Source organism: Nannospalax galili, unplaced genomic scaffold (assembly GCF_000622305.1).
Source record: "Nannospalax galili isolate Female #2095 unplaced genomic scaffold, S.galili_v1.0 scaffold884, whole genome shotgun sequence".
Taxonomy (NCBI): domain Eukaryota; kingdom Metazoa; phylum Chordata; class Mammalia; order Rodentia; family Spalacidae; genus Nannospalax; species Nannospalax galili.
In genome coordinates this window covers 314779-327186 of record NW_008352264.1, presented here as the reverse complement: position 1 = coordinate 327186, position 12408 = coordinate 314779, and the positions used below count along the sequence as shown (strand labels likewise).

Here is a 12408-nt window from a genome sequence, read left to right as displayed (position 1 = left end):
TATAGATAGATATAACTTAGGGGTTTTCCCTAGAAAATTATTAACTATGATTTCAATCAATGGCTTGACAACTATTGCTTCTGATATATATTATACTGTTTTGATCAAATGATAGAGTATTCTATACTATTTTGAAACTTAAAAAAAACTATTTGGCTGTTAAAAATATTATCCTGTAGTAAGTTCCATAACACATATTTCAACACATTCATTTCAGTACCCATCAGGCCCTTATGGAGTAAACTATCCCATTTTGAAAAGCTTACTTTTCATCTCACTTTAAATATAATTATGTCAACAGGAAGACAAATCCTTGGTTCTCATGAACCAATACAGTTGGAGCCTTGATAAAGCTGTTGTCAGCTGCCCACTTGCTACTAAAAAGGCTGGAACATACAGAAATAAATCAAGTTTGGCAGAACAAGATAAACACAGGAATTTTGTGAAAAGGCAGAAATCATGAGACGCCATGGCTAAAGTGTCCCAAATCTCCTAGTATCCATAACTGAAGAAATATATATGTAAAACACGTGACTTCCTTAGTCTTCAAGTACTAAAATTCACTGGCCCCCAAATCCTGAGCTGCAAGGAATTTATAACTTAGGAAAGAATTAACTAGCTAATTGACAATTTCTATGATAGTGAGTGGCACCAGTAACCAAGAACAAATCATTCCATTATTACAAATACTTATTTCTAATCATATACCTCCTATATGCTTTTCTTTAAAAATAATAGGCTTAGGCTATAAACCAATGGGGAATCCCAGTGCATCTACATTTTCCTATGTAGTGACACATAGCACTCTAACAGAGATTATCATATGGCAAGTCTATGAAGACTATATTGCCATTTTATAGGAAAAACAGACGGAATGTAAACAGTTATACTTTTTTCCATGTGGTCTAACAATTTTAACATCCAAAATGCTAGTATAAACATTCACATTTGTATAACCTGACTGATTATCTAACACGTTCTTCATCAACCAGTATAAATGTTTAAAGGAAACATCAAAGAGGATCAGAGAAACTCCGGAACACAGATCTAAACATTCCACAACTGATAAATTAATCAGCCCATGATTAATCTTAAACCTACATTTTAGAAGTCTGTTTCTTAATAGCCAAATGAGAATTGGTTTAAAAAGCACAAAGAGAAAATTATGTTTCTACTTTTCCTTTGGTTATAAACAAACAGTCTGGCTACAGGGGTGACAAACAGCAAAAATCAGCACGCAGTTTACACTTCTGATATATACCTCATGGCCTGACTCAGTGCCAAGTTCAACTTCATCAAATGCTCAGCAGCTCCGAGCCAAGCTGCATCACAGCACCTTCACAGTTACTGCACACTCCGTCTCCTCTGGCTCCCGTCTTTCTGTACTACTCAGCCCAACACCTTCTACACAGCAGGTACTCAAAAGTATTTGCTTTAGTCTTTCAAAATGCTCTTACCCTTCGAAATGATACAACATAAAATGTGTCTCCCCTTCTGCGGATAGCTTCAAAGAAGTCTTGATAACTTCTGGGTGAAGCATAATACACTTGCAGCTCACTCCCGGAGTTTCTACTAACAAGACAAAGGGAAAGTATTATTAACAAGAAAAATCTTTCAGGTCCTCTCAAAATTCTTTCTGTTCTAAAGCTATGTCTGAAATATAAGAATCTGTTTCAACCAAAGTATTAGTAGCATTTTGACAATAATTTTTACTTTAAAAAATATATGTATTTATGGGATATCATATGATGTTCTGTTACATTTGATCCATGCAAACAATATGTACTGTTCAAAGCAGAGGGAAGCATACTTATTTACCTTTTTGTTTTGGTTTTGGTCCAGAGACCTTAACCTAAAGTACCTGCTAGAAAAGTGCTCTACCACAGAGCTACATACCCAAATTTATCGTTTATGGTAAAAAAAAAAAAAAAAAAAAATTCAAAATCTTTTTTTTTTTTTTAACAGAACACCAAAACTTCTTGCTCCTCTTTAAGTATAACATGCTCCATCCCTCCCTCTTGGTATAGTTCCCAGTCTCTGCTAACCACCATTCTACTCTCAAATTCTACAGTATCAACTGTTTAGATTTCTACACATGAATGAGATCACACGATACTTGTCTTTATATGTCTAGTGTGTCCTACAGCTCTAGCCATGTTGTTACAAATGAAGATTTCATCTTCTTAATGGCTAAATAGTATTCTACTATATTTATATGACTTTTCCTTTTGAAACAGAGTATCACTTTATAGCTCAGACAGGTCTAGAAATCATTTATTTAGCCCAGGCTAGCCTTGGAACTCACAGCAATCCTCCATGTCTCAGATTCCCAATGCTGCAAAGATCTTGGACTTTGGAAGCAAGTGGACCTGGCATTGAATGCTTGCTCTATTCCTCAAATGGGAAATCTGTCATTGTTTCCTCATCAATAAAATGAATATAATGATGTAAACCTTGCAGGATTGTCTTTGGGGTCAGAGATGTAATATGTAAAGTATCAAGCATGAGTCCTATTCAAAATGGCCAGTTACTGATATGTAGGCACCTTGATAAAAATTAAAAACCTAAAAGTATACCTCAAACTATATCACAACTGAAAAGATACACTAAAGTGATACTAGGGCTGGGGAGGTGGTTCAGTCTGCAATGTTCTTGTCATTCAAGCATAAGAACCTGAGTTTGGATCCCACATAAAGAGCTGGGTGCAGTGGTGTGTGCCTATAATCCCAGCACCAGGGAGGCAGAGACAGGAGGATCCGTGGAGCTGGCTAGTCAGCTAGTCTTGCTGTATCAATGAGTTCCAGCTTCAATGAGAGACCCTAGCTCAAAAAATAAGGCAGACAGCAACAGAGGAAGACATCTGACATTGACTTCTGGTCTCTATATGCACAGGAATAAACATGCACACAAATGTATGTGTACACAAACACACGCATACACCCCATACACACAAATGATGTTGATATATTAATTATATTTAATGTCTTTTGGTGTTGAGTACAAAACCACAATAAAGAATTAAAAGGAATTTATTAGGATTTATTGTTTTCCAGAGAAAACTTTTATCTTACAAGGAGGACATTGACCTAAATAGAAATTATAAACCAATCATGAGACAACTACTATAGTTCAGAGGTTTGTAGAAATTGGATCCTATATTTCTCCTAGGAGAAGGGTTTAAGATTTACTAATTCAGTGTTGGCAGTAGCTTATTAGAACACAGCTACTACAAATAACAAGAATGACTGACTATACAAAATACTATATTCAGAAATGGCCAGAGACAGGTATAGTAACTCACACCTACAATCCCAGATTTGGGGAGGCTCAAATAGGAAAACTGCTATAAGCTCAAGGTCAGCCTGGACTACATAGTGAGACCCTATCTCAAATAAATAAATAAATAGAACAAATTTATAAAAATAAACAAAAAACAAGCAAACATCTTTTAAATTATGTTTTACTAAATAATTAGTCCCAGTACCTAGAATATTGTTTAACACACAGTAGAGCCTCAGTAAATGTTAATTAAATAAATAGTAAACTGTAAGGCTACAGTACAGTGAACCTCCTCATACTCTTTGACTTTAACCATACTGCTTTCACACCATCTCTGAATCTTGTACCATCTGTGAAACCATTTATGTCAAGTACCACTGTAAGTGCCTCAAATACACCATTTTATCAACTGTACAGACAAAATTTTGTAGGTAATTAAACTTCAATTACATTAACCTGCTTGAATCACAGAGCAAGCAAGGAAGGTCTCTGATTGGAACTCTACCCAACTACAGCTAGCCTCTAATCATGACCCTGTATTACCCTCCACACTACCTTTCCCTTTAAGTTAGGCTTGCCTTGGTGAAAATGTTTGAACTGTTGCTTTGGAAGTTTTCAAAATCTTCAATGGTACTATGTAATGAGAAGAGATTTTTTTTTTAAGTCAAACAGATAGGGAGACTGAAGTCTGGTACTATCACTTTATGACTCTGAAAATTACAAAAACTTGACTTATCCAGCCTTTTAATATAAAGAATACACTTCAAATGATTATATGGATTTAAAGATAAAATGTACTTAAAGCATCCAGTAAAGGCAGAGATGGCTCAGCATGTAAAAGTACTTGCCACACAAGGCTGATGCCTTGAGGCCAATTCTCAGTACTCAAAGAAAAGATTGGATATGGTGGTATGTACTACTACAGCAAGATGGGAGACAGACAAAAGAATCATCTGCAAGCTCATAGGACAGCTAGCTTGGAGTTCGCAGTATAGCAGAAACAAGAGTGACCTTGCCTCAATAAGGTGGAGGGCGAGAACCAACTCCCAAAAGCTGTCCTCTTACTTCAACACACATACCTATTCTCTCTCTCACTCTCTCTCTCTCTCTCTCTCTCTCACACACACACACACACACACACACACACTCATACTTACACTTATACTCACACACTCACACTAAAAATAATTTAAAAATTTTTTAAGTACCCAGCAAAACACCTGGCACAAAACCATAAAAATTCCTTTCCCCTAGGTTTATAAAATAGTTGTAAATCAAGGACAAGAGAGCAATATGTATTTAAGATTTTCAGCAAAATTGTAACTGAATGACATTCTGACTAAATCTTTGCTTAAGATATTGGAAGAGGTGATCTTTTTATTGGGATCACTACTCAGAATTAGTTTGTGTTAATGTGAACTAATATAAAAGTCATAAATGAGCACAAAAAGGAAGTGTGAATTTCAACTACACTAAATATATTTTAAGTTCTCTGGCCACAAGTTTCTACATTCCCTCACCTGATACTTGTGGTTTCTGTGTACTGGACAGCCATCAGCTGAGAATTTGAGCCCTGTTCCAAAGCACCCTGGAAGAGAAAAGGAAGTTTATCATCATGAAGTTAAATCATATGAAGATCTTCCTATACTGACTCAAAGGTACATTTATCGTTCAGGATCCTTTAGGTCACATTATGGGCTGATAATTGTTTCTTAGGGAGGTTAAGACATTTAAGGCATATGCCACAAAGTTTATAGAAAAAGAACAAAAGTTTAGTCCAGCTACAAGTTTTATGGCCAAGTTGTATAAGTATTACTGGGCGTATAACAACTTAAGTTAGTCCAAAATAATTATGTTATAGATAAGCTCCTAAGAAATATGAGAGGTTCAAAGTGAAATGAGATCTCCACCATTCACTGAGTTAAACACAAATACTTCATGCCTAAATTCACCTATGGATTTATCTCATTAAAGGCATCTAACCTATGATTCTTGGCAAGAGAACAGTTCAGTCTGGAACCATCAGTTGCCAACATATGCTGCACTAGAAACCTCTATTTCACACAGCATCTGCTTTGCACTATGTCCTTTCAAATTCCCTGGAAATTCTATAAGTTAACCTTTAAAAGAATTTTGTAAGGGTATCAGAATTCAAGGACATATTACTATTATTACATTAGAAAGAGACCTTGCTGTTACTTTACAACAGTACTTGTGGTATGCAAATAATTGCTTAAACATAAGTCTACTGGAATCCATTCATTATTGGGCCCACACATTCACCTTTATATAAAGCAGGGCTTCAAATTAAATGTATCTGACTCCCTTTAAGAAGCTCACAGTATAATTGGAGAAAAAGTTATATAAAAACAATAAAATGTAATAAACACTAAAATAGAAGCAGATACAAAAATAGTTAAGGCAGGGAAAAAGGGAACAAACTTATTTGGTAAATGGAACCAATACAGTCACATTGGGTTCCAAATTCTGGCTTAGACAGTAAGAAATTAAGCTTAAGGTGCCCAAAAATTCTAGGGAAGAAAACAACTCCACAGGAAGAAGACTTCCAACAACGATGCTGCCCATCTCTTCAAGGATTAAAAAAACAAACCTGAAGAATATGGGTTTTCTGTTGATTATTTGTCATTCTTCTTGACTTGGTCCTTTCCACTTCGTGTCTATGAACCCAACCTCGAAGTTCATGATTCAACCTATAGAACAGCTCAATTAAGTAAACATATTTAATAGAAGTAAGAAGTAAATATCTTCCTCTTTAGTTGGAAATGAATTTAATCATTCTGTAGGATCCAAGAGTAGTCTAACATACACAGCTGTTTGATTTTGAAAAAAAAAAAACTGAAGACATTTAACATTGTTTTTAATAAGACATGCATTGTTATAAGGTAGCCTCCTCAATCATGAGTTCAAAATTCAAAGAAGCCTATAGTTAAATATCTTTTAGATACAAATACTGAACACAAAGTTTTTCCACAAAAACTGTATTTTCTGTTTCTGCTTTGGGGTTATGACCACGCAAACATCTGAGATATTAGAGAAAGCTTATCAAGGCTTAGGACTCCTAACAACAAATTATTAGAAGAAAAACAATAATTTAAGTTTTCAACAGTAGAAATTTTTAAAAGCCAGTTCAATATAAATTCTATTTTGCTTACTTTCTAAAGAAGTTGTGAACAAGTTAGACTATACTTATTTATCACAAAATAAAACAAAATTGAGGTAGTTTTTGAAGTTCAAAGATAGCCTCAAAAAGCACAGGGAAATTTTCAAGAAGTTGGTTAGGAAAGGTGCCATAAAGGACGGTATGTCCAGAACAACAGAGTCAAATATTATCCCCCTAATCTCAAGAAAAAGATATTTTCTGCTACAAATATTATTATCCACAAGTCTAATATGACCTCGAATTTTAACATTCATTTTTTTCCTGTAGTTTTCAAATAATACCTATTAAAGCAGGCAATATCACATTAAGTAGACCCAAATAAACCCTTCACCAACTTTACCAGGTTGATAGGGAAACTGGACAACTGAGAGGCTTATAGTTATCCAACAAATCATTCAAAGATTCTCTTAGCTGCTGAGTAAATCTGAACAAATGCTTTTCTAAGTTCAAAAGCTAGCCCTTGGAGGCCATCCAGTATTTCTACAACGATCTTCAAAACCCACCTGAGAGATTCTGTTGTGTTAATCAGGGGTTGACATGGAGGAGGAGGAATATAAAGTAGTGGTTCTTCACTTAGCACCATTAGGGCTTTGTCGTCTGAAACAGATTGATCGTATCTGAAACAAACACACAAAATTTGTTTCTTTGCATTGTAAATTCCTAGGAAATTTCCTAGTATTCACTTTTCATTGAAATAAATATATCATGTTGCAAATAGAACATATTGCAAGATAGAAGTAAATGCAACACAAAAGGAGGAAGTATAAACAAGATGGCATGTGTCATTTTCTGAATTTCTACAGAGATGACAGAGTAATTCACATTTGCTTAGCTATCAGTTGCTGGGCTGGCACAATGCTTATGTCTTCAATGAACTCAATGAACTCAAGTGCTGCTGGAATAGAGGAGGTGACACAGTACTAGAGGAAAGATCCATTAGTTGACAGGAAAGACAGTATTATATGATTGGGCCTAAAGATTTGTGGTCATTTATAATTCTGTGACAATAAAACCAAACAGTCTCCCTAAAGCAAGTTTGTATGGGATAGGGATAAAATAAGACATAAAATACTTGGCTGGAAAAAAGTGAAAAGCTTGAAAAGCGGAATATAAATTTCAGCATCATGGCAGACTCTGGATCATAATGAGACACTAAATGACATGAAACAATTACTCTATTAACTTTCATAACCATTTTTAAGTTTTTTATTATTTTTATTTTATGTGTATGAGTGTATTGCCTGCATGTATGTAAGTGCACCCATGCTGTGCAGTGCCCGAGGAGGTCAGAAGAAGACATCAGATCCCCTGGAACTGGAGTTACAGACAGTTGTTAGCCACCATCTGGGTTCTGGGAATTGAACCCAGGTCCTCTGCAAGAGCAGCTGTGCTCTTAACCACTGAGCCATCTCTCCAGCCCATCATCACACTACTTTACATCACATGAATTCATATGCAGGGTATGAGAGGGAGCAAAACCTGAGTTGAAAACCAGAATCTGAACCAGGGCCGTTATTGTTGGCTATTTCCTTCAGTCTGCTATTTCAATCTCTTATCACTAAGAAATTTTAGATCTGTCCTGAATTTCTTCATATAAGATGACACTCTAGATTTACAAAATTAGATATGCTAAAATACAAAAGTGTGAACACATAAAACTGGACATGATAAGGTTTACACTTGTCACTTATTCATTCGACATTTGCTGAATACCACCTGCGTGATGGGTAATCCAAAAGGGAACAAGAGAAAAAGTCTCTGTCCTCAAAGACCTAACAGGGAAGACGGATCAAACATAAGGAAAAAAATACACAAACTACATTGAAACTGTGGAAATTCCTATAAAAGGAACAGAAAATGACTGAAATAGCAAAACTTGGTAGTATCTGTTAGATAAAATGGTCTAAGGAGGAGATGGTATTTAAGTCAAGGCCTAAATGATAATATAAGAAACCAGACCCATAAAAACCAGGGGGAAAGTATACTAGACAGAAGCAGCAAGGAAAACAAACTCGAGAAACACAGAAGACTTTGGAAGAGTTGTGTGCAAGTACAGAGGAATAGGCCTAAGAGGAAGTTAAAAAGACAGAGACCTGATCATGAAGAGGAGATGCTAAACAAAAAAGAAGTTATAAAGTGTTCTAAGTAGAAGGGTGAGATACCTCAATTTACCTTTACGGCTTGAAACTGTAACAAAACTGAATATAATGAAGGTAAGAAAAAAGACACATGAGTACACATGAGTAGTTAGGAAATAACTAGACCAATCCAGCCAAGAACTGATTATAGCAATGGTCTAATTTGTGGCAATGGAGATGCAGAGGCTCAATTCACAAAACTTAGAGTATCAACACACTTACTAAAGAACTAGAATGGAGATTTCTAGCATAAAACTATTAAATTAAGAAAATTTTAACACAATAATACAAAAGGGGGGTCTTTCAAGGAGGAGTGATTCATCGAAAGGCTGAGAAAAGTTCAGATGAACACATGAGTTTCCACTGAATTTGGTCATACTGAAAACACAAGCATGCACACACACACACACACACACACACACACACACACACACACACACAATTAACAGAATGGAAAACTAATTTCCATTCTATGTTTCTAAAGCTTCTATGCTTGCCATATATAAGGGGAAAGATACAAAAAAATTCTTCCCTACTAATTGTACTTGTAACAGTCTTAATGTCCTCCTTTCTGGCTGTAAAGAGTTAGAATTAAGTTGTTTGGAATAAAATAGATACACAGGTAATGAATGCACACATAAAAAGATATCGGTCTGAACTTGAGTGTTAAGGGCACTTGGTAGATAAATATCTGTTTGAATGCCTTTAAGAAGCTGCTACAACACACTAAAATGCAAAAGATCTGTCACATATGTCATTTTAAAAAGTATATCTGGCCAGGCATGGTGGCTCACACCTTTAATCCCAGCACTTGGGAGGCAGAGGCAGGAGCAGGCGGATCACAGTGAGATCCAGGCTAGCCTGCTCTACACAGGGCATTCCAGGCCCACCAGGGCTTCAGGGAGATCCTATCTCCAAAAAAGGAAAGAATAAATTAAATTAAATTAAAATAAATTAAATCTTGGGGCTGGAGAGATGGCTCAGCAGTTAAGAACATTGGTTCTTCTTGCAGAAGACCCAGGTTCGAATCCTAGCTGTGGAATGAACTCAGTGTATAATATATATATATATATATATATTTGTGTAAATATATATAAATATATATATAATATATTTGTGTAAATCCATGTACATCCATAAACATTTGCATGTATATGTAACAATAATAAACAAGGAAGGGGGAGGGAGTTGTGGGGGACATAAGGAGTTGGAGAGGGTTTGGGAGGGATGGAAATGATATGAAGACTATACTCATCATGATGTTCACAAAAAATTAAAAATTAAAAAAATCATGCCTATATATTTAACAAAGATACAAACTCTGAAGTCCATGCAGAAAATCCAATGCTGTTTTTGAAAATATAGTTCTCAGCTATCATTTTCTTTCCATATGATAAACTCTAGTAATGATTTCCGCCCATGTGTGCTGGCTAACTTTGTTCTAATAGTCAAAAATATTTTTTGAGAAGAGGGGAAAAAAAAGTCTGATAAGAGAAATACAAGGACAGGTTGGATGGAGTTAGAGGAAAAAATAAAGGAAGAATCTAAGCCAGCATGCAATCTGGAGACAATCAGACCCTCACTAACCCAAAGATAGTTCGAGGCTGCTTGCAAACCATCTATAAGATAGAAGAAACTTCAGCAAGAAAATCATGAGAGTAAAAGATGATGTTAGGGAGCTGGAGTTAATGAGAATTCCTGCAAGAAAAACAAGCTATGGTTGATGCTCCTTATGTGGAAAGTGACCATGCTTTGCTATTTATTAGAAGACAGTCTTGATTTATACCTGATGTCCTGATGTAATTATTACTAGCTTCTAACATATTACTAATATTCTTTCATAAAAGTGGTCCAGTTTGGTTGATAAATTATATTGTTACACATATATATGTACACATATGTATTTCTAACATTGAAAAGCTATGAAATTATGAGTTGCTAATGGTAATACATTAATGATAAGCAAATACAATATTTAAATGATGAGATTAAAATCTACTCTTTATTTGAACCATAATTCTTCTAAGTTGAAACATAAAATAAAATGTATTTAAAAGTACAGAGGAGGATATAGAAAACTTGGAGATTTAAAATAGTTATAGGGGGAAAAATTTCCCCTCAAAGAAGAAAAGCTCAAGATTAGATGTTTTCACTACTGAATTTCATCAAGCTGTGAAAGAGCTAATGCAAGCCAGATGCACCTGGGAGGTAGAGACAGAAGAATCAGAAGTTCAAGGTCAGCTTCATCTATATACCTATATACTATATTCAAAGCCAGCCTCAGATATATAGTGAGTTTGAGAGCAACATGGGCTACATGGATCCTGTCTCAAAAAATTGAAGCTATTGGAACCAAAATAGCATGGTATGGGGTAAAAACAAACATATAAATCATTGGAACAGAGAACCCAGAAATAAATTCATGTATTTATAGCTAACTAAATTTTGACAAAGACACAAGAACATATGTTAGAAAAATAAATCCTTTCACTAAATGATGCCAGGAAAACAGGATAACCACATGCAGAAAAAAGAAACTAGACCCCTATCTTTCATCACATACACACACACACACACACACACACACACACACACACACACACTCAATTTGAAAGAGAGCAGGAACTTATATGGAGAAGAGAGAATCAAGGGCATGCCTTTGAGATGTTGGCCTGGGCAAAGTATTTTTGTTTTTTTGGTTTTTTAAATATGACCTCAAAAGCACAGGCAACAAAAGCAAAAACTGAAAAACAGAACTACAACAAATTAAGACCTTTTGTATAGCAAACAAAATAATCAGCACAGTATTTCAAGAGATTTTTAGACTATGGATTCTTCCATAGTCTTTTCTATTTTATCAAGACAGTAATGTAGCTGATGAGCAGCCAAAGGTGACTTTGGGCAGGGGAGACAGAGGTTTACATCCCAAGTACTATTCTGAAAGCAGATAGATTTCAGGCTTAAAGTTTTCAGACCTTGAGTGAGTACAGTCAAACCACTAACCGCCCCAGAAGTCATCGCACTATCTGGTGCTACTGGGATCAAATACAGAAAGGCTTCTATTTACTGTGGTTTGTTTAAAATAAGTAACTTTTGGATAAAGCTTACCTTAAAAAATTATAGTTTCAAGTACCAAACCAATAATTTTATTTTTTAGCAAAAAGCTATCTTTTATCACACTCCATAAATTCAAAGACTAAACTTAAAATGGAACTTTTGATGGACTTCCTGTGGACAATAATAGAACAATAGAACTTAAACATACAAATGATATAGGGTAAATCTGAACAAATCTCACAAAAATTAAAGAAACTAATAGACTCTACCCATCTTCAGGGACACTGTCATCACCAATACCAACATTTCAGAAGTGTGGCAAATTATGGCATGAAAAAAGTAGCAGAAAGCATCACGACATGTTTTCCTCTACCACGGCCTCTACTGTTTGCTATCATGTTGCAGCACCAATGTAATACTTGATTCTTAATCTCACTGCAGTGAAAATCAGACAGTTCAGAGTACACGGATCTTTAATAGCTGTCAAGTATTATACTGCTTTGATCTCTTTGCTTACTAATCAAGATTCTGGTTGTCTCTGATAAAAACACAGAGTGTTATTTATTAAAAAGGATACAGCTCTAAAAATACTATACTCTTTTCTAATTAATATAATATAGAAATTGTTTTCATGTACGTCTTTTTTGTTGTATCATTAAGTAATAAGGAAACTTACCAAGCTATCTGTTAATTATAAAAAGGAAAAGAATCAGAAAACATTACAACAAATATATTTTTACTTAATGACTACAA

At 35.1% G+C, this 12408-nt stretch overlaps 1 protein-coding gene across 2 annotated transcripts in view; it reads right to left on the bottom strand.

Moving 5' to 3' along the window:
• The window catches only part of Atf6 (activating transcription factor 6), a 235063-nt gene that overhangs the window by 127210 nt on the left and 95445 nt on the right, over positions 1 to 12408 (bottom strand). Inside the window, exons 11-14 of one of the 2 annotated variants that reach the window (XM_029554067.1) lie at positions 6964 to 7077; positions 5891 to 5990; positions 4800 to 4867; positions 1458 to 1569 (exon numbers count right to left, since the gene is read on the bottom strand). In XM_029554067.1, coding sequence (XP_029409927.1) covers positions 1458 to 1569; positions 4800 to 4867; positions 5891 to 5990; positions 6964 to 7077 — 394 coding nt within the window. Of the gene's footprint in view, positions 1 to 1457; positions 1573 to 4799; positions 4868 to 5890; positions 5991 to 6963; positions 7078 to 12408 lie in introns of both variants that reach the window. The other variant, XM_029554066.1, reaches the window with a different exon arrangement.